Source organism: Anomaloglossus baeobatrachus, chromosome 4 (assembly GCF_048569485.1).
Source record: "Anomaloglossus baeobatrachus isolate aAnoBae1 chromosome 4, aAnoBae1.hap1, whole genome shotgun sequence".
In the NCBI taxonomy this organism is placed as follows: Eukaryota; Metazoa; Chordata; class Amphibia; order Anura; family Aromobatidae; genus Anomaloglossus; species Anomaloglossus baeobatrachus.
This window is the reverse complement of record NC_134356.1, coordinates 267,243,160-267,266,448: the sequence shown is the minus strand read 5'-3', so window position 1 is coordinate 267,266,448 and position 23,289 is coordinate 267,243,160. Positions and strand designations below refer to the sequence as shown.

Genomic DNA, 23,289 nt, shown 5'->3' with positions numbered 1-23,289 from the left:
CAACTTGTTAAATGTCCCATCCTGGTCCCCTATTCTATCATTCCACACATGCACACACACACACACACACAATGCACAAACTCACACAAACACACACACAGACACACACACACGCACACACATATTATGCTCACCTTACCTTCCGTTCCCTCGCCGGTCTCCTGGGACTTGCTGTTCGCTGGTACGGGCTGTGTATAGGGTTACCATCATGACGAGGGCGGAACTTCCGCACCCAGAGCGCTTGCCAGGAGCCGCTTGCCTCTGATTGGCCAGCGCGCTGCCTTTGAGTAGCGTCTGACAGCCGAAGTTCCTGCCTCGTCGCCATGTTTGCCGATACACATCCTGGAGCGGCGAACTACAGGACCCAGGAGGCCGGTGACGGAACTAAAGGTACACATATTATGCTCACCTTACCTTCCGTTCCATTGCCGGCCTCCTGGGTCTTGTAGTTTGTCGCGAGAATTCTTCCCTCGTCGCAATGAGCCGGCGAACTACAAGAACCATGAGACTGGCAATGGAACGGAAGGTAAGGTGAGCATAATACTGTATGTGTGTGCGTACATGTTTGTTTGTGTGTGTTTTGTGCATGCTTGTGTGTGTGGACTGCAAGTGCGGGTTAGAGCGTGCTGGATGTACGGAACTGGAAGTGTGTGTGTGGTGAGGATTTTGCTCGTACAGCAAGGCTTTCTTGTAAACCGAGTTACAAATTTACAAAACGTATTGCTTGTTAAGCGAAATTCTCGTTAACTGGGTTACTCGTTAAGCGAGGTTCCACTGTACTTCTAATGGGATATAGTGTAACTGCACAACGTTTTGTCAATGGATTGCAGCTGGATCCGTTCTAACGGGTGATTACTAGACATGTGAACATAGCCTAACAAGAGTATAGCAGTCTTTAGTGTTCTAATCATTAAGCAAATTTGAAAGTCTGCAACATTTTCTCAGATCTGTAACCAGCCTTTTGTAAAACCCAATTTCATGGCATTGAACTGTTCTTTGCTACAACTTTTCTGTTAAGAACCTGTCTCATGGTAACATAGCCTAAGGGCAATTTGCAGTATAAACGTCAAAGGAATAAAGTATCTCTGTGCATTTGATGGCTAGGACTCTGAAATGTAGACATGAACGCTGGTTGTGCATATCCTGTGAATCTCATGCAATGATAGTGTATGGAATGGAATGTGCACAATTTTGCCATCACAATGTCCAAGAGAATTTACAGAAATCTAATGGATGTCCCTCTTGAAAAGTTCCAACAATCATGGCCATCATATCATACCTGTAGAGCCCCAACCGAATATTTAGATTTTTTTTCAACTAATTCAACTAAAAACAAGAAAAGGTGTGCCTTACTGATCTGCTTGTAATTGGTCACCTTTCCTTAATCATTAACTTTACAGGCAGAGTTGGTGACCTGTATGTCTTCACTAATGACATGTCAGTTTAGGCAGCAAAACTAACTCTGAACATCATCTTTTGCGATCAGAGTAGCTGCATCTTTGTCGAGGAACATGCCGAGATACACCGTACACGTGCGAGGAGAATGGCTATCAGTGCCGTGTAAAGATCCATCCAAAACCATTAGATGTCTGGGTAAGGAAGCACTAAGGAGGTACATAAAAAATAAGCCGGATAATGGAGGCTTTGTAACTCTGGAGAATGTGAAGTTTTACCTGCGAAGATGTAAAGGCTTGGGTCTACTGGACCTCGATGACAAACTAGAAGATTCATTGGAGGATAACGAGTTTGTAGAAGTTGGTGAGTTTACAAGTATTTTTATATTTATATATATAGTTTTTAAACATTTTAATTTTTTTATTTTTTAGTAATGGTTAATTAAATTTAGGGTATATAAATATATATAAGTTAATGCATTGTTTTGTTAACAAGAGTAAATAGAAGCAAACAAACAACAAAATACAATATATTATTGTATGCTGATGCTAGTTTAGGTAGATAATGTGAAACAACAAAAGAGCTCATACTGTGTACACGGACTTTGTAGGAGAAATGAAGTCCTCCCTTGGTACTGCTGACTTGTAGGTCCTGAAATAAAGTACAGTCCTTCTAGGGGTGAATTTTTATGTAAAACTGCATATAGTGGAGTATGTGCCTTTTACCTATTCCATAGGAGTCTATGAGAAAATTATTTTGTGTGCTTGCATAATAAATAAAAGGCAAACAGAGACATAATGTAGGCCGCCAAGAGGGAGGGGTTGTTTATTACTGATCGGCACAACATTTGTAAAAAAAATATGTACATTACTTTTAGGTCCTGTTAAGAGAATTTGTTTTGAGGAACCTTATGGAGCAGATCTTCTCCAAAATCCTCTTAAAAAACTCTATGGGAAATTCACTTTGCTGTTCAAGCGAGGAGTTGTCTTTTTTTTTCTTGAAGAGAAAACCATCTGTCGGAAAAAAATATGTGTGAAAAACAACAATCTGTGAAATAAAAAGGCAGCAAAAGATTCTTCAGAAAAAAAAACCTCTCAAACTCTCTCAAGTTTTTCAAAAATCCAACTCTCCAAGCTCTCCCTACCCCAAAAAAAGAGTTTCCCGAAACAGTTTCCTCTTGAAAAACATATTTATTTATTTTTTTAACTCAAATAGCCAAGTGTGAACATAGATTTATTCTTCTTTCACACAGAATGGTGTTAGTCAATATTTTGCAACTTCTGCACTGTGTAAAGAGGCTTAGTTTCCACTTTGTACTTTGAATTTTATTTTTTTTCTTCCCTTGCTATAGTTGTGGAAGGGGATGTGATGTCACCAGATTTTATACCTTCTCAGCCGGAAGGTGTTCATTTGTATCCTTTATACAATTATAGCCAAGAGTACTTTAAACATCTCTTTCTTCATCAATTGTCATATTACATTGTGGGAGAATTAAAAAAACAATTATAATAGCATTGACCAACAAGAATGGACAGACTTAAGATGAGACACAAGACTGCTGATAATCTGCAATATTCTAACTTTAATGACCCATCGTCCCTAATAATTTTGTAATGTGAATGGTTTGAGCGACTGGATTATGTGTCCAAAAACTCCCATTCATTGTACATGAAATCATTTAGGTAATGTAAATGGAGATTGTTCACTCATCTAATGCGGGTGTCACACAAGACGAGCTATCGCGCGATGCATCGTCGGGGTCTCGGTTTTCGTGACGCACATCCAGCATCGCTTGCGACGTCGTTTCGTGTGACACCTCCGAACGACGCAGATTTGCTCACAAATCATGAGTCGTGTACTCGTCGCTTATTTTTAAAAAATTGTTTATTTTTAATGGTGCCGGTTGTTCATCGTACCCGGGGCAGCACACATCGCTCCGTGTGACACCCCGGGAACGATGAACACAGCTTACCTGCGTCCCGTGGCTCCCGCCAGCAATGCGGAAGGAAGGAGGTGGGCGGGATGTTTACGTCCCGCTCATCTCCGCCCCTCTGCTTCTATTGCCTGGCCACTGTGTGATGTCGCTGTGACGCCGAACGTCCCTCCCCCTTCAGGAAGTGGATGTTCGCCTTCGCCGCCCACAGCGAGGTCGCTCAGCAGGTAAGTACATGTGACGGGGGCCACGGGCAACTAATTGCCCGTGACGCACAAACAATGGGGGTGGGTACGATCACTCGTGCAATCGCACGATAGATCGTACCGTATGAAGCTCGCATTACAATTAGACCAGCAAAAATGAGGACAATGATTACTATTTAACCATTTCATTTACAATTCTCCTCCTGTATAAACACTTGTCTAACATCACTTGCTGGCCATGAATTATGATCGCATGTTTCAACATTTAAATGATTATCTGCCCATGTAAACAAACCCTTAGACCCCTGCAAATTGGAAATGCGTAGATGATTAGAGATGAGCGAACCTGAGGCTCAAGGTTAGGGTTTGGAAACTGAGCTACAAAAAAATCAAGGTTCGGGTTCGAGGTTTGAGCGACTGATGAGTACAAACCACTCAAGCGAGCAGCGCTGTGCTTGGGTATGAGTGATGCTCAGCCCTGTGCGAGCCACATGCAGTGTTTGATCGGCCCACATTTGGGGTAAAATCAGCATGATCAGATGCAGTGTGCACACACACAAAAATATTGAAAAAACCCTGCCCACCCTCCCAAGAAGTGTTTTGCTTATGGGCGATTAGCAAAACACTTCCAAGGCAGGGTGGGTGGGCCTTATATATTTTTTTGCAGGGGATTTTGTGTGTGTACACAATATCTAATCATGCTGATTTTATGCGAAATGTGATCCAATCAAACACTGCACGCGGCTCGCACAGGGCTGAGCATCACTCATACTCAAGCACAGCACTGCTCACTTGAATGGTTTGTACTTGGAACTCACTCAAACCTTGCTTTTTTTGAAGCTCGGTTTCCGAACCCAAACCTTGAATCTCGAGCCTCAGGTTCGCTCATCTCTATACATGGTTTCCTTTTCTGATGCAGTTTGTTATTAAACATGATGGTGGCTTTATTATAATAAGTCTGCTCTTATTTCTCATTATAACACTTTTACTATATTCTGTACACAACGCCTAATACACCCACTAAATTTTCTTTATTCCAACTTGAATGCGACTTGTTAGGTGAGCTAAGCAAATAAATCCCATTTAAAAAATATGGTCACCTTAAGGCTATGTGCGCACTTTGTGTTGAGGTAGTTGCAGTTCTAAACGCATCCTCTGGCAGAAATGATTTTTGCCAAAGTTGGTTTTGACCACAAAAATGCAATAAATACGCGTGCGTTTTTACCGCGTTTTAGCCGCGTTTTTAGCGCGATTTACATGCTTTTTGATTGCTTAAAGACAGATGCGTTTTCAATACAAAGACACTACTAAATAAAGTTTAACCATTCAAACACTATGAAAAAAACGGAAAAAAATTATAACAAATGTCAAGATTATTATCAATCAAAAAATGGCTTTATTTTATTAAAATGATAAGTTTGGGATAATAATTATGCATATAATTACATTTATTTATGGATTTTCTTAAAAATAATTGTCAGACTATGTGTGTGTAAAGGGACATATCATGCCATTAATATTTTGCCAAAAACACATACAATTAATTGGTCCAAAACGCATGTTTTCAGCATCAAAAAAGCATGTAAAACACTGGGATTTTGATGTTGCTTGCGTTTTGCAACTTCTCATTGACTTCAATGTTAGCAAAACGCTGCCCAAATGGCAAAAACAATTGACATGCTGCTTCTTTAAACGCTGAGTTTTTGCCCAAAAATATGCAAATTAAACGCAGCGTTATGAACAGCAAAGTGCGCACAAGAAATCCCCATTTCCCATAGACTTTGCTTAAAAATCAAAACGCAGGCCTTTTGGCATTAAAACGCTGCAGTTCAAAACGCTGCGGAAATGCAGGTAAATACGCAAAGTGCGCACATAGCCTTAGGAAGACAGCCAAGATAAAATGTTAAATTCCTAGTAACATACTGAGGCATGCAGCAGGTAAAAAAAAAGTAATGAACGTCACCAATTTACTATGTAAATATACTTCCAAAGGTACAAATTGACATGAATTTCTCAACAGATGTTGGTACAAAATAATCCAATCCACAGAGGCAAAGAAATCAAACCATAGATAGATGTCCATAAATTAAGTTTGGTGTAATAATGAGAAATTACACAGGGAAAAAGTATTGAACACATGAACAAAGAGGAGGTGTAAAAAGCTATTGAAAGTCATGACACCAGCTGAAATCTTTTAATAAATAGAAAACAAACATGTCACTTAGTGAAAAATAATATTAGCTGGTTCAACTGATTGCCTATAAGGCTGCGTGCCCACGATCAGGAAGAGCAACGTTTTGGACGGAGTGTGTTTTTGCTGTGTCCAAATGGCTACTTGTACAGTAGAAGCACAGTGGATGGGATTTAAACAAATCCCATATCCACTGTGCCACTATGCTTCTTTTCTCCGTAGCATAAACGGAACCACGACATATCAGTTTATGTTTGTGTAGACACGAGTATTCTCTGCAGGGAAAACACCGCTACAGTCCACAGATCCCCGAACCCTGATCGTGGGCACAGGCAGCTGCATTCTCCTAAGGACAATACTTGCCTCTCCGCAGTAGAAGGCCCGCTGCATCCAGGAAGCAGCATGTCCAGATTGTGGGCATGTACTCTAAAAAGGTGTCTCATTACCAAGGTAAAACCAGTGAGCTGTCTCAAGACCTTCATAACCATATTGTTGTTACAGTGAGCACAGTTGGGGCCATAATCCAGAATTGGAAAGAAAAAAATTTCACCATAAACTGGCCATGACCAGGAGCTCCCCACAAGATTTCAGACAGAGGAGTGAAAAGAATTATCAGAAGAGTTGTTCAAGAGTCCAGAACCACCTGTGGAGAGCTACAGAAAAGGTCCAGTCACACTAAGCAACTTACCAGCGATCCCAGCAACGATAGGGATCGCTGGTAAGTTGCTAGGAGGTTGCTGGTGAGATGTCACACTGCGACGCTCCAGCGATCCCACCAGCAACCTGACCTGGCAGGGATCGCTGGAGCGTGACTACACGAGTTGCTGGTGAGCTCACCAGCAACCAGTGACCAGCCCCCAGCGCCGCGTGGAAGATGCTGCGCTTGGTAACTAAGGTAAATATCGGGTAACCAACCCGATATTTACCTTGGTTACCAGCGCACGGAGCTACACGTGCAGAGAGCAGCGCACACTGAGCGCTGGCTCCCTGCTCTCCTAGTTACAGCACACATCGGGTTAATTACCCGATGTGTGCTGCAGCTACATGTGCACAGAGCAGGGAGCAGCGCACATCGCTTAGCGCTGGCTCCTTGCTCTCCTAGTTACAGCACACATCGGGTTAATTACCCGATGTGTGCTGCAGCTAAATGTGCACAGAGCAGGGAGCAGCGCACATCGCTTAGCGCTGGCTCCTTGCTCTCCTAGGTACAGCACACATCGGGTTAATTAACCCGATGTGTCCTGCAGCTACATGTGCACAGAGCAGGAGCCGGCACCGACAGTGAGAGCGGGGGAGGCTGGTAACAAAGGTAAATATCGGGTAACCAAGGACAGGGCTTCTTGGTTACCCGATATTTACATTGGTTACCAGCCTCCGCAGAAGCCGGCTCCTGCTGCCTGCACATTTAGTTGTTGCTGTCTCGCTGTCACACACAGCGATCTGTGCTTCACAGCGGGACAGCAACAACTAAAAAAAATGGCCCAGGACATTCAGCAACAACCAACGACCTCACAACAGGGGCCAGGTTGTTGCTGGATGTCACACACAGCAACATCGCTAGCAACGTCACAAAAGTTGTTCGTTAGCAGCGATGTTGCTTAGTGTGACGGGGCCTAAAGACCTGTAATCAGCAGGTATAATTGTTTCAAAGAAAACAATAAGTAATGCACTCAATCTCCATGGCTTGTATGCACACTCACCTCGCAAGACTCCATTGCTGAACAAAAAGTATGTTCAAGTGTATTTAAAGTTTGCAAACAACATTTAGACAAGTCTGGGATATACTGAGAGAATATAGTCTGGACAGATGAGACCAAAATTCAACTCTTTGGATGTCATGATACACACCATATTTGAAGGTTAAAAGACACTACATATTATTCCAAAACACCATACCAACAGTGAAGTTTAGAAGTGGAAACATCATGGCGTGGGGCTGTTTTTCAGTATATTGCACTGGTAAACTTCATGTAAATGAAGGTAGGATGAATGAACAAATGTATCAAGAGATTCTAGAAAAAAATCTGCTGCCATCTACCAAGATGATGAAGATGAAACAAAAGTGGACATTTCAAGAAAATGATCTGAAACACACAGACAAGCAGAGAAATGAGGTTTCAGAGAAATGAAATAAAGCTTCTAGAATGTTTCAGCCAGTTACCTTTATCCAATAGAAAATGTATGGAATCAGAGTTCATAGAAAGAGACAACGGAACCTTCAGGATTTGAAGAGTGTTTATGTGGTGAAAGGGCCAAAATGACACCTGAGCAATGCATTGCACTAGTTTCTAAATGCACGAGACATCTTGAAGCTGTCATCACCAACAAAGGCTTTTGTAGGAAGTATTAAATACATTTAAGTAAGCGTGTCCAATTCTTTTTCCCTGTGTCATTTTTCATTATTACACATCACTAAATTTATTGTCATCTATGGTTTGATTTCTTTGCCTATGTGGATTGGGTGGGTTGTTACTGACATATGGTGAGAAATTCATGTACATAGCACCTTTAGAAATATATTTACTTTGAAAATTGGTGATGTGTTCAATACTTATTTTACCCCCTGTATGTGTAAATCTATAAATGGTAGAACCATTACATAATGTTTTCCCCAAAAACGTTTTCTATGATTTCCATCATATTTATTAGACTAGTTACACTATTCCTGTTGCAAAGCAAGCCAACTAATAGACGCTAAAAATTTAGACTAGCCAATCTAATGGTGTACCAGATTTACGGTATTTATCAACATGAACCACTGTGATAAATTGTAAATGGGTCTAAGGTACTGTCACACATAACGAGATCGCTAGTGAGATTGCTGCTGAGTCACGGTTTCTGTGACGCAGTAGCGATCTCGTTATGTGTGACACCTACCAGCGATCAGGCCCCTGCTGTGAGGTCCCCAGTCGTTGCTGAATGTCCTGGACCATTTTCTTCAAAGGCGACGTCCTGCTGTGCAGGACACATCGATGTGTTTGACACTGTGTGACAGGGTCACAGTGACTGCTGAGATCGTTATACAGGTCGCTACTGCAACCTGTATTGTTCCTGCATCGCTGGTAAGATCTGACTGTGTGACATCTCACCTGCGACCTCCCAGCGACTTACCTGCGATCCCTATCAGGTCGCATCGTTTTCGGGATCGCTGGTAAGTCGTTGTGTGTGACTGGGCCTTTAGAATTAGAATGTATTAATAAATATGCCCCAATGTGTATATATTTTTTGTTTTACAAACAGGATGTTAAAGGATTATTAGACTTTCTGGATTATCAGATGTAGATTAATCTCTACGCAACTATATGTGTAAATACTATGTCTTTTTTCACCATAAATTTATGCAAGATAAATTATTTGATCCAAACATTGTCTTACAAAATATGTCTTGAACCTTCTTTAACAAATACACAGATATAGCAAATATAAAGAACCTGTTCAAGTAAGTTTTGATTTATTGCTTTCTGCACTGATGAAAGTAAATGTTTAAAAGATATCGGTGTATAAAGATTCTAAGCTATGTAAACTAGAGAGACCGCGATTAGGTGTTTACTGAGAAGCAACACAGCTGGAAAATTAAGAAAAAAAATGCATGGTGGAGGGAGGTACGGCCATAGGGGTAAAGCAGCAATGTGGTCCTGATTGACTATCCAAGCCTCTATTTACATGTGAATGCAGCTAAGTCCAAAGCACCGTTCCCTTCCATTCATACTACACATAATTAAAGACATGAATAATTGACATCCCACAGACTATAGCTTATTTAAAGAAAATCTGTCAGCAGGATTTTGCTAAGTACAGTACAGACAGGGCCACATTGGTGTAATTCTGATTAAATGAAACCTGCAGTGAAGAAATAAGTTTTCGTGTAATCAGTGCTTGAAGTTTTCCTGTAATCATATTTCCTGTGCATTGGGGTAAGACTGTGGTAGGGTCCTTTTTTTGTGCTCTGCCCCCCCCCCCATCTGTCTCCTGTGTTAGAATGACAGGTCACTGATCCGTTAGTGACCTGCCTCCTATTTTAAATCCAGCGCAGTTTTTGTGGTCTCCGATAAAATTTAGGTCTCTTATAAAATTACGCTGTTGGTGGCACATGCGTAGTCGCATCTACAAGTCCTCACTCCTGAGTTCTCAATCTGCACATGCGCCACACATGTTTACGTTAGTGGCAAACTATGCAGAGAAACAGCAATATGTCTCCTCTTTTGCGTGATCTCGTGCTGGTCGTCTGCAGACAGTGGCTGGCGCAGGCGCAGATTGAGAATATCCAACAATGATTTGTAGAAGCGACCATGCATGCTCCGCTGATGGTAGTATTTAAATGGAGACATAACTGTTTTACTGGAGACAACAAATGACTACACTGGTGTGAGATTTAAAACAGGAGGCTGGTCACTGATGGATCAATGACCAGTAAATTCAATCAAATAAGGCAGACGGAGTGGCCAGAGCATGAAGAAAAGACTCTGTCAGGCCCGTTTCACACGTCAGTGAAAAACACAGACGTTCTTCACTGATGTGTAAAACACGCCCATTAACCTCCGTGTTCCGTGATTCACGGCACACGTGGGTTGTCCATGCGCAATCCGTGATACGTGATTTATTATCCGTGATTGCATATGGACGTATGCTCACCTGTCCTGTTCCGGTTCTCCATGGTGCTGAAGTCTCCAGCTCTGTAGCGTCCGCGCACCGCTCTCTGCAGCACAAATGTACCAGAATCACTGACGTCTGAAACAGCCCTCACAGTTATGTCCCAATGGTTGGAAATATGGTTAAGGCCTGTTTCAGACGTCAGTGATTCTGGTACGTTTGTGCTTTTTTTATACATACCAAAATCACTGACATACGAAGACCAATTATAATCAATAGGTCTGCGCACACATCAGTGATTTTTCACTGACCGTGTCTTCGTGTGGCGTACACGCGTGTCCGTGATTGCCGCACGGAGACATGTTCGTTTTTTTCTGGCATCACTGATGTCCCACGGACCACACTATGGTGTGATCCATGAAACATGTACCAGAAAAACACGGACATTTAAAATAATAAACAGTTTCAACACACCTTTACAGCGACGCTCTGTGCTGCCTGTGCTCTCTGCAGCTTCCTGGCTGGCTCATGCATATTCATGAATGCAGCCAGAGCCGACCCGGAAGTAGCTGCAGAGAGTGGTGCGCGGACGCAACAGAGTTGGAGACTTCAGCACCATGGAGAGCAGGAACAGGACAGGTAAGTATACGTCCATGTGCAATCACGGCTAACGGATCACGGATTGCACATGGACAATCCACGTGTGCCGTGAATCACGGAACACGGAGGGACATGTGCCTATTTTACACATCAGTGAAGAACGTCTGTGTTTTTCACTGACGTGTGAAACAGGCCTAAAGGAAAACTTCAAGCACTGATTAAAAAACCCCCCAGAAAACAGATTTCTTTACTGCAAGTATCATTGTAATGAGTACCACAGTGCCAATATGGCTATATCTCTACTTTACTTACAGAGATTCTGTCAGCAGGATTTTACTAAGTTTTTCTTAGTCTATTTTTCATAAAAACATTTTTAAGGCATGGCTATTTTTTTTTATTTCTCATAAGCTAAATTTGCCATATTTGGTGTTAGAAGTTGAAGGGGTTGTCCAGGCTAAAATGAAAAGTCAGAAGTCAGTAGGTAACTGCATCGTGCCGAATCATGACAGTGTGCTATGTGCACACTGTCATGATTCCCCTATATTCCCTGAGCGCACACTGTCATGATTCCCCTATATTTCCTGAGCATGAGGGCAATCACATGACCGTCACATATGTGATCTGCATAATTACAGTGTATTTGGCTTGTGACGTCAAATATGCAAGCCGCATATGTGAAGCCATGTGAATGCCACCCTCACAGAGAATATAGGGATACAGGGGCATTGTGACAGTATGTGCACCGCACACTCTCAGAATTCAACATTCTGCAATCGCATAGAGTGACTGCAGACTTTTCATTTCAACCCAGGAACCCCTTTAAATAAAGCTTGGGCAAAGTGTTCATGACAGTCAAGAGCTCGCTGAAATTGACAGGAGATATTATCACTTGCTGGATCCTGGCATCATTTTCCTGTGAGTCTGCTATGCTTCTCTTAGCTCAGTTTTTGTAATTTTTACCTACAGTGAGACAACTAATCATATTTGTTCACTTTCAAGGATTTTCTGGGTCAAAAAATTCTCTCAGATTCCTGGCGGGACAGGCAAGTCTCCGTAAAGCCATTCGAGGGATTGCTCCTGCTGGATCCATACATTTTCTATCAATAGATGCTGCTAATAAAATTTAGGAAGGGACAAATAGAAGCCACTAACTGATGTTATACAGACTTGCTGGTATACAGAAGAGCTCATGTCCAAAATATCTACAAACTTACAGAAAGCAATTTTTGAAGGTTGATAGCTACTTAGAAAAACTTTCACCAAATATTTAATATTGTCCTGGACAATCTTTATATATTAATGGCTGCAGAGTGGAAATATTTTTTATTTTTAATTTACCTCTCTGTTGCAAAGATATTAGCAATCAAATGTATTTGGGAGCTAATGAATTAACTATTGTTAAGTCCAAGTGGGTGTTATCAGATGCTTTTCACTGGGGCCATGAGTTGCAGCAACACAGTAGAAAAAGAACATATTCTCAACATTGCTTAGGTTTCTGTCACAGGCGTGTCACGAGTGACAAACAGTCCTGTGGTGTCCGGCTATAGAAGGTCACAGCGTTTGGCTGCATAAACTGCTTCCTGACCTTCTATCATGCCTGCTTGGCTTTCATCCATTTCCCTTTAAGACCCGGGGGCGTTGTTCAGCCTGTCAGCTGCTGTTTATCAGTACTTTCCTTGTCTACATATACCTTCACTTCCTATTACTCGGTGATGGATACATCTTTATCAAGCCTTGAGTGCAAGCAGGCGGCTTGCATACATCAGGAGAATCTTGATGGGTGTTGCAGCTTCTCTCCCTGAGACCGCTAGAGATAAATTGTTTGTAGTTTACCCTTATTTGATATTTCTGTGTCCTTTAGTGCCTAGTGGGGCTGACAAAGAGCTCATCCCATCCGCTCCCTACCTAGATGAGGGTTAGCCAAGGGTCAGGTATCTGACGTAGTGCATAGATGCGGAACCTATCTGGGGCGGTGAGGGAACCTGAGGCCCAGCGGTAGGCTTGGTCAGCGGTTACCATCTCCTTCTTCCTTTCGTCGTTCACTTGGTATAGTTGAAACCAGATGTTTACATAGACTATCTAAAAAGACACATCTGCATGTTTTTCTCACTATCTGACATGAAATCACAATAAACCTTTCCCATTTTAGGTCAATTAGTATTACAAAATTATTAAATTTGCCAAGTGCCAGATTAATGAGAGCGAGAGAATGTTTTAAGGCATTTTTAGTACTTTCAGGCAAAGTGATAAATTTGCATCGACTAAAGCGGGCTTTACATACTGCGACATCGCTAGCGATGTCGCAAGCGATAGCACCCGCCCACGTCGGTGTCGCATCACGAGGTGATCGCTGCCGTAGCAAACAATATCGCTACGGCAGCGTCACACGCAATTACTAGTGATGAGCGAGTACTAAAAAGCTCGGGTGCTCGAAGCTCGGGCCGAGCCTCCCAAGATACTCGTGTACTCGGCCCGAGCAACGAGCCCAATGTTATCCTATGGGAGACCCGAGTATTTTTGTGAAATGACCCCCCGGCAGCATGGAGAAACCCTAAAAATGTCACAAAAGTCTCAGAAGAGTGCTCAAATGACATGGCAACAGCATGGGGAAGACCCCTTGAAGCATTTATCACTCAAAAGTCACAGCTGTGAACAATTTTGTCCGCGTTTCACGCCATTTTTACGGACTCACCAGAAAACCTTCCAAAATGACCCCAAAATGATTTTTCATGGCAGAAATGTTAAGGGCACATACCCAATAGTGAGATAGAGCTGGTGTATGTTACTTTTTGAGATTAATACATGAAAGATTTTACGTGAAAACATTGTGTGGCACTCCGATGTCCCTGAGAAGAGACGTACATGAAGGCCTCTTGAGTCTAATGTGCCCATTTTGAGGAAGTGAGTCTTTGTAGTATTTTCCTTTGCCAGGGCAGTCCAAAATTGTGAGGTTCACCAATGCCCCTGCATACAGACGTGCATGAGGGCCTGTAAACCTGAAGTGCCCATTGGAAGGAAGTGGGTCTATTGTAGTATAGCCCTTAGGCAGGGCAGCCAAAAATTGGGAGGCTCCACGTTGTCCCTGGATAGAGACGTGCATGAGGGCCTCAAAACATTAAGTGTCCATTGTCAGGAAGTGGGTGTATTATATAGTATAGCCCTTAGGCAGGGCAGCCAAAAATTGGGAGGCTCCACATTGTCCCTGGATAGAGACGTGCATGATGGCCTGTAAACCTGAAGTGCCCATTGTAAGGAAGTGGGTCTATTTCAGTATAGCCCTTTGCCAGGGCAGCCAAAAATTGGGAGGCTCCACATTGTCCCTGGATAGAGACGTGCATGATGGCCTGTAAACCTGAAGTGCCCATTGTAAGGAAGTGGGTCTATTTCAGTATAGCCCTTAGGCAGGGCAGCCAAAAATTGGGAGGCTCCACATTGTCCCTGGATAGAGACGTGCATGATGGCCTGTAAACCTGAAGTGCCCATTGTAAGGAAGTGGGTCTATTTCAGTATAGCCCTTTGCCAGGGCAGCCAAAAATTGGGAGGCTCCACATTGTCCCTGGATAGAGACGTGCATGATGGCCTGTAAACCAGAAGTGCCCATTGTAAGGAAGTGGGTCTATTTCAGTATAGCCCTTTGCCAGGGCAGCCAAAAATTGGGAGGCTCCACATTGTCCCTGGATAGAGACGTGCATGATGGCCTGTAAACCAGAAGTGCCCATTGTAAGGAAGTGGGTCTATTTCAGTATAGCCCTTTGCCAGGGCAGCCAAAAATTGGGAGGCTCCACATTGTCCCTGGATAGAGACGTGCATGATGGCCTGTAAACCTGAAGTGCCCATTGTAAGGAAGTGGGTGTATTATAGTATAGCCCTTAGGCAGGGCAGCCAAAAATTGGGAGGCTCCATGTTGTCCCTGGGTAGAGACGTGCATGAGGGCCTCAAAACATTAAGTGTCCATTTTAAGGAAGTGGGTGTATTATAGTATAGCCCTTAGGCAGGGCAGCCAAAAATTGGGAGGCTCCATGTTGTCCCTGGGTAGAGACGTGCATGAGGGCCTCAAAACATTAAGTGTCCATTTTAAGGAAGTGGGTGTATTATAGTATAGCCCTTAGGCAGGGCAGCCAAAAATTGGGAGGCTCCATGTTGTCCCTGGGTAGAGACGTGCATGAGGGCCTCAAAACATTAAGTGTCCATTTTAAGGAAGTGGGTCTATTATAGTATAGCCCTTAGGCAGGGCAGCCAAAAATTGGGAGGCTCCACGTTGTCCCTGGGTAGAGACGTGCATGAGGGCCTCAAAACATTAAGTGTCCATTTTAAGGAAGTGGGTGTATTATAGTATAGCCCTTAGGCAGGGCAGCCAAAAATTGGGAGGCTCCACGTTGTCCCTGGGTAGAGACGTGCATGAGGGCCTCAAAACATTAAGTGTCCATTTTAAGGAAGTGGGTGTATTATAGTATAGCCCTTAGGCAGGGCAGCCAAAAATTGGGAGGCTCCATGTTGTCCCTGGGTAGAGACGTGCATGAGGGCCTCAAAACATTGTTCCCATTGCAAAGGAGCGGGTCTCCTGTCGTTGTAATGTCCATTCTGCAAAGAATGGGCGAAAAAATTTACCACTGGGGGTATACCTGAAACAAAGGCCTAAGTATTGCAATTTGTAACGGTCATCATCATGGTGGCGCATGAGGAGAAGGAGGAGCAGTCCAGCGATTATCCAAAGTCCAGAAGTGTGCACCCATGGGTGAGTGGAGGTACATGGCAAACTTTAAATTCCGCTCTCATTTGCTGGTGGTGTGGTGAAGTCTGGCCCAATCCAACCCTTGTTCATCTTGATCAGAGTCAGCCTGTCAGCATTTTCAGTTGACAGGCGGGTGCGTTTATCTGTAATGATTCCACCTGCGGCACTAAAAACACGCTCTGACAAAACGCTAGCAGCAGGGCAGGCCAGGACTTCCAAGGCGTAGCGAGCCAATTCATGCCACGTGTCCAGCTTGGATACCCAATAATTGTAAGGCACAGAGGAATGTCGGAGTACAGTTCTTCGATCTGCAAGGTACTCCTTCAGCATCTGGGCAAACTTAGGATTTCTTGTGGCACTACCCCGCACCTCAGGGGCTGTGGTACGTGAGGGGCTGAGAAAACTGTCCCACATCTTAAAGACTGTTCCCCTACCTCTGGCGGATTGGACTTGTGCCTCTCTCGGCTGTACGCCTCGGTTGTCCACTGATTCCTGACCTATGCCGCTAGCGTTTTGTGAGGGGAATGCTTTGCCTACTTCCGTGAGTATGGCCTTCCGGAACTGCTGCATTTTGGTTGACCTCTCCTCCACGGGAATAAGAGACAAAAAGTTCTCCTTGTAGCGTGGGTCTAACAGTGTTACCAACCAGTAATGATTGTCGGCCAAGATGTTCTTAACGCGAGGGTCACGAGACAGGCAGCTTACCATAAAGTCAGCCATGTGCGCCAGACTCTTAACAGCCAGGACTTCAGTAGCCTGACCAACAAGATGACTGAACATGCTGTCCTCCTCCTCCTCCTCCTCCTCCTCATCTACCCTGTCCTCTGGCCAGCCACGCTGAACCGAGGATATGACTGGTGTGCATGTCATATCCTCAATTTGGCCGGAGAGTTGCTCCATGTCTTCATCCTCCTCCTCGTCATAGTCCTCCACTGCACGTTGTGATGAGACGAGGCTGGGCTGTGTGTTATCACCCACACCCACTACTGTTTCTTGCTGCAACTCATCGCGCTCCGCCTGCAATGCATCATGTTTGTTTTTCAGCAGAGACCGTTTTAGAAGGCAGAGTAGCGGTATGGTGACGCTAATAATGGCGTCATCACCACTCACCATCTTGGTGGAGTCCTCAAAGTTTTGGAGGATGGTACATAGGTCTGACATCCATCTCCACTCCTCAGGTGTTATGTGTGGAGTTTGACCCATTTCCCGACGGCTTAGGTGATGCAGGTACTCAACAACTGCCCTCTTCTGCTCACATATCCTGACCAACATGTGCAGAGTTGAATTCCAACGCGTGGGGACATCACACACCAGTCTGTGAGCCGGAAGATGCAAACGGCGCTGAAAGCCGGCAAGGCCGGCTGAAGCAGTAGGTGACTTTCGAAAATGTGCAGACAGGCGGCGAACTTTTACCAGCAGATCAGACAGCTCTGGGTATGACTTTATAAACCGCTGAACCACGAGGTTGAGCACATGGGCCACGCATGGAACATGTGTCAGCTGGCCTCGCCTCAAAGCCGCCACCAGGTTCCGGCCATTGTCACACACGACCTTTCCTGGCTTTAGGTTCAGAGGTGTGAGCCAGTGATCTGCCTGCTGTTTCAGAGCTGTCCACAGCTCTTCTGCATTGTGGGGTTTGTCACTGTGAGGTAAATCCGGAGATATGACGATAAATCATGATATTCAAGTATGTCAGGAAGCCCTCTCCTGGTGTCACCCCCCCTTTCCTTCACACAACTGGTTTAGCAACAAATCCCATGGCCATCTCCTGTGATATGGAGATGAGGTGGTGTGGGAACAATGGACACAGGATGACTCCCTGCCGTCACCCTGTAACAAGAGTTGTATCTCATTAGCAAGGCTATGGAAATAGCCAGACAGAACGACTCCAGTAAAAAATGGTTCATATCTCGCAAGCCATATTTCCGATAAATATGGCAACCATAAAAATGGTGTCTCCGCATGCGGACGATGCCGGCACACCCTTTTTATGGGAGCAGGACATTGGGAAATGCCCCAGGCGTGATATCAGCCAATGGGGAACTGGCAGACAGGTCATGAGTCCCCTCGTTCTGTAGCTAAATTCATAACTGTCACAATGAGAGCATTGGCGTCCGCCTACGACGCTCCCAGGCAAAGTTATGGCCCATATTCCATGTTGTGGATTGTCCATAACTCCAGCCAGGGGTGGAGCAGTGCTCCCTCTGAGGTCACTAAGGTAGGAGGGGACCTGGAGTTGCCCAGGTTGATAACCCTACTTCGGCCATTTTCCAGTGTTCTTTTCGCTGGGGGCACGTGTAGGAAACATCTGTGGGAAGGATCCTAGAAACCTGGGTACAGCGCCCCCCTGTGGCCAGACGCAACAAGGTAACTGCTGGAACTGTGTATGCCTGTTTGTAACCCATGCTTTGATTGTAACTGTACTCTGACATATGTATATTCTGTAGATTCCCTATTGTATATATTGTAGTTTCTAGTGTGCTTTAGGCTGATTAAATTATATAATTAATCTTGGGCTGTTCTGTTATCTCGATCTTGAATCCCACGTCTGTGTGTTCGGCTAATAGTTACCGTGAAGCGGTTGGTGGCAGCGAGTTGTGCCAAGGATTATTGTGGGGAGGCCAGTGAGATTCGGGGAGATTTTATATATTCCGCCCGCGGAGGTCGGGGGAATATATACCCTACTCTCACCGGGGACCCTTCAATAATCGGCATAAGTAGTATAGCGGCCTCCTTGCTTATTGTCGGGCAATTCCATAATTGGCCTGACTATAAGAGGGGCGCTAGAGAGCGCGTCACGTGCTCTGTCTGTCGGTCGGGAGGTATAAAGGAGGGGTGACCCCCACTTGTTACCCCCCGATTGTGACGTACTGGTAGCCAGCGCGGGGGATTTCGGAGTGACCCCCCCGGTGGTTTGTGACATATTGGTGGCATAGCGGTGGGATCGAGATAATAGTGTGTGTGAGTGTGAGACCCATACTCCCAGACACTAAAGACTGCCTGCAGCAGCTGTGGCTGCTGGGGTCTTCAGACTAGCTCAACACTAGAGTGTCAGAGTGCAGATACTGTAAGGTGTGTGGAGGCATCAGGTGTCAGTTCTGTGTCAGTGACCAAAAGTCTGCAAGAATGGCTGATGGCACCAGGAGCAGAGCTATGCAACTGGCCAATGCTAAGGCAGGAGCCGAAGAGAGGGAGGACGGTGCTGTGGACAGCAATGAGGAGGTTGCCCACGAGTCCTCCAGGAGCTCGACGCCAGAAAACCGTTCTGCCGAGGACATTGCGCAACCTGGCACTGCTGGACAAGATGAGGAGGAGCTCACCCAAGGTTCCTCAACGAGCCAGATGCCAGCCCTCCGCTCTGAAAGGGACAGTGAATCGCCTAGCTCTGCAGCGTGCCGCAGATCACCACGTGCCATTCCACCGAGCCTGGGAGGCTCGGATAGCCTTCTTCAAATGGCTATGGCCCTTCTCCAGGCTGGAGACCAGAAGGGCTACAAGGAACTCCTGGCAGAGCGCAGGGCAGAGCGGCAGGCAGCGCGTGACGCTGAGGCTGCGGAGCGGCACGCAGAGCGTGAGGCTGCGGAGCGAGAGCGGCAGGCAGCGCGTGAAGAGCGAGAGCGACAGGCAGACCGTGACTACCAGCTGCAGCTAGCTCAGCTCCGCCCCTCATCAGCCACATGTGACCTTCGAGACACCAAACTTCCAAAGGTCCGTGTTGAGGACTTCCCAGTGCTGGAGAAGGATGGAGACTTGGACTCTTTCTTGACTGCTTTTGAACGGACTTGCTTGCAGCACCATCTGGACAAGGACCAGTGGGCCAAATACCTGACCCCCCGTTTAAGGGGTAAGGCCCTGGATATCCTTGGGGACTTGCCTGCTGAGGCAGATCAGGGCTACGACACCATCAAGCGGGCCCTGATCCAACAGTACAACCTCACTCCAGAGTCCTACCGCAAGAAGTTCCGGAGCCTACAGAAGGGACCAAAGGACTCCTGGGCTGACCACCGGCGGGCACTTGCCCGAGCTGCCGACCACTGGACCCAAGGCCTGCAGCTTTCCACCGGACCGGAGATCCTGGACTTGTTCATCACGGAGCAACTCTTGTGGAACTGCCCTGAGGATCTCCGCCAGTTCATCCGAGACCAGAAGCCAAAGGGGTCCACGGCTACAGCTGCCCTTGCCGATGACTACACCAACAACCGGGCCCCTGAGGCCAGGAGAGCGGCCACCAGCAGCACCTGGAGAGGGGGTAAGATGAATTCGGCGACTGCCCCACCTGCCCCTAGACTGCAGGGGGTGTCCCCCTCAACTCCCCTCTCCAGGCCCGTGGCGGAACCAAGACGGTGCCACCAGTGCAACCTACCTGGACACTTCAAGGCCATGTGCCCTCAGCGTCCCAAGGCCCCGGCTCCGTCCCCGTCCCAAGGGCCGCCCAAGGTGTATTGTGTGGGTGGGGGTGGTGGTAGGTCCCTGGACAGCTTCCAACCTGTCACCGTCGGCCGGTCTGTGACCATAGGACTGCGAGACAGCGCCTCGGAGGTGACTCTGGTGCGGCCTGAGATGGTGTCCCCCCAAGACTTGATCCCTGGAAAAACCCTCGCTGTCTCCGGGATTGGAGGCATTGACCCGGCGCTGCCTGTTGCTGACATTTATGTGGACTGGGGCGCAGGGCGGGGGGTGAGGGAGGTGGGGGTAACTGATCGGATCCCTGCAAACGTGCTACTTGGGACAGATTTGGGGCAGATAACCTCCCAGTTTGGGCCCCCCCCAAGGGCTGAACCTTCAGCCCGTACTGACATGACTCCTAACAATGTTAATGTGTTATCTATGAATGATGTAAGGGAGGAGGGAGTGAACTCTGATATTTCTGCTTGCATAGACACCATAGACACACACTCAGCTGCAGCTGTGACAGGGGAGGGGGTCAGAGAAAGGTGTGACAATGCCTCTACAAGTAACCAGCCTGTGAGCTGGGATCTGTTGCCCTCTGCAGGGATAAGCAGAGAGCAGGGTGCTGCAGGGGGAGGACCAGTGTGTGGGGTGGGGGCTACCACAGCAAATGTGGGGTCCCCAGAGATTTCACAGCGGGGTTCTGTTGCTGCAGGAGGGGAACAGGCAGGTGAGATTGGGGCCGGTCCAGGAGCGGAAGTGCTCCCAGGTAAGATCTCGGTGCATGGTTCCCCCACAACCGGGGTGTCAGGAAGCCAGGTAGGTCTGCCTGAACCGGCGACTTGGTCAGGAACGGAGGAGGAGCAGGCACGACCCACGGTCGCAGCGGCTGTGGCCGCTGTCACCCGCAGTGGGAGTGCTGGAAGCCAAGGGGCCTCCCGGAGGTCCGATAGCTCTTCCCCTTCTGACCAAGTGGCAGCCGAGTCAGGTGGAGGCCAGGACACAGGTCCCGGGGTACTGAGTGAAGATGTGACAGTCTCGTCGATTCTGGCCACATCTAGTCAGGGGTTTCAGGCAGCGTTAGAAGCTGACGACAGCCTGAAAGCTCTTAAGGAGCAGGCGGCACAGCCTCCCTCGGACTCGGACCCGGAGCGAGTGGTCTGGGACCAAGGACGGCTGTACCGGGCCACGGTCCAGCAGGGTTCACCGGAGGCGTGGCCCAGGGACCGACAGTTGGTGGTACCCTATCCGTTCCGGACGGAGTTGTTGCGGATCGCACATGAGATTCCGATGGCCGGACACCTAGGGATCGCTAAGACCAAGGCCAGGTTAAACCAGCGTTTCTACTGGCCAAAAATGGGGGCCGATGTGGCTGCCTACTGCCGTTCGTGTGAAACCTGTCAGAGAATGGGGAAGGCGGGGCCACGCCCCAAAGCCCCACTAGTATCTCTGCCAATCATCGATGAGCCTTTCAGGAGGGTGGCTGTGGATCTGGTCGGCCCGCTGGCCATCCCCAGCAGCTCCGGGAAACGCTTCCTACTGACGGTAGTGGACTATGCCACCCGGTACCCAGAAGCAGTGGCCTTGTCGTCCATTCGGGCTGACAAGGTGGCCACCGCATTGCTGGAGATTTTCTCCCGAGTGGGTTTTCCCCAGGAAATGCTCACTGACCGGGGGACCCAATTCATGTCCCAGCTGATGGAGGCCCTCTGTAAGCAAGTCCAGGTGCGACATCTGGTGGCCAGCCCGTACCATCCACAGACTAATGGCCTGTGCGAGCGGTTCAATGGCACCTTAAAGCAGATGCTTAAGATGTTGGTCGACTCCCATGGGCGTGACTGGGAGCGGTATCTCCCACACCTGTTATTTGCTTACCGGGAGGTTCCACAGGCCTCAACAGGATTCTCACCGTTTGAGCTCCTGTACGGGCGACGTGTGCGGGGCCCCCTGGCTCTGGTGAAAGAGGCTTGGGAAGGGGATTTGGCCACCCCTGGAGTGTCGGTTATCGAGTATGTCATGCGCTTCCGGGACAAAATGCAGGCCTTGACGCAACTGGTACACGACAATATGGCTCAAGCCCAGGCCGATCAGAAGCGTTGGTACGACCAGAACGCTTGTGAGAGGACCTACCAAGTGGGTCAAAAGGTGTGGGTACTGGTCCCCGTACCACAGGACAAGCTTCAGGCAGCCTGGGAAGGCCCATACCTCGTGTACCAGCAGCTCAACCCTGTAACGTACCTGGTCACCCTGGACCCTGCCCGTGGAAGGCGGAAGCCCTTCCATGTGAACATGATGAAGGCACATCATGAGCGGGAGGCATGTGCGCTCCCCGTGTGCAACCTGCCCGAGGAGGGAGAAGCGGAAACCCTCTTGGATATGCTAGCCCAGGTTAGGGCAGGCGGATCCATTGAGGATGTGGAGGTTGGCCACCAGCTCTTGGAAGACCAACGGTCCCAGCTGTGGGCCACCCTCCTCCCCTTCCGGGGGTTGTTTACCAACCAGCCCGGAAGGACTGACTTGGCTGTCCATCACGTGGACACTGGGGATCATCCCCCGATCCGGCGTTCAGCATATCGGGTCTCCCTGGAGGTGCAGCAACACATGCGCCAGGAGATTGACAAGATGCTGAAGCTGGGGGTGATCCAGGCATCCAACAGCGCTTGGGCCTCGCCTGTAGTCCTCGTCCCTAAGAAGGACCGAACCACTCGGTTCTGCGTGGACTACAGGGGGCTCAATGCGGTCACGGTCGCCGATGCGTACCCAATGCCACGCATCGATGACCTGCTCGATCAGTTGGCCGGGGCTCAGTACCTGACCATCATGGATCTGAGCCGGGGATATTGGCAGATCCCCCTGACTCGCAAGGCCAGGGAACGCTCTGCCTTTATTACCCCATTTGGACTGTACGAGTCCACGGTGATGCCATTCGGGATGAGGAATGCCCCTGCCACTTTCCAGCGGATGGTCAACACCCTGCTCAAGGGACTTGAAGGGTACGCGGCCGCGTACCTGGATGACATTGCCGTCTTCAGTTCCACCTGGGAGGACCACCTAGAGCATCTAGCACAGGTGCTCAGGCGGATCCACCGGGCAGGTTTGACCATCAAGCCGGGAAAGTGTCAGCTGGCCATGAGCGAGGTCCAGTACCTCGGTCACCGGGTAGGTGGGAGAACACTGAAGCCCGAGCCTGAGAAAGTGGAAGCCATCGCATCCTGGCCCACCCCCAGGACCAAGAAGCAGGTGATGTCCTTCT

The 23,289-nt window shown here is 47.4% G+C and overlaps 1 protein-coding gene across 1 annotated transcript in view; it reads left to right on the top strand.

The window, feature by feature from the left end:
- The first annotated feature begins 1,511 nt into the window (after nucleotides 1–1,511).
- Nucleotides 1,512–23,289, top strand: part of HAL (histidine ammonia-lyase) — a 107,400-nt gene continuing 85,622 nt past the window's right edge. Inside the window, exons 1-3 of the mRNA XM_075342449.1 lie at nucleotides 1,512–1,758; nucleotides 2,747–2,807; nucleotides 9,137–9,164. Coding sequence (XP_075198564.1) covers nucleotides 1,512–1,758; nucleotides 2,747–2,807; nucleotides 9,137–9,164 — 336 coding nt within the window. The remainder of the gene's footprint in view (nucleotides 1,759–2,746; nucleotides 2,808–9,136; nucleotides 9,165–23,289) is intronic.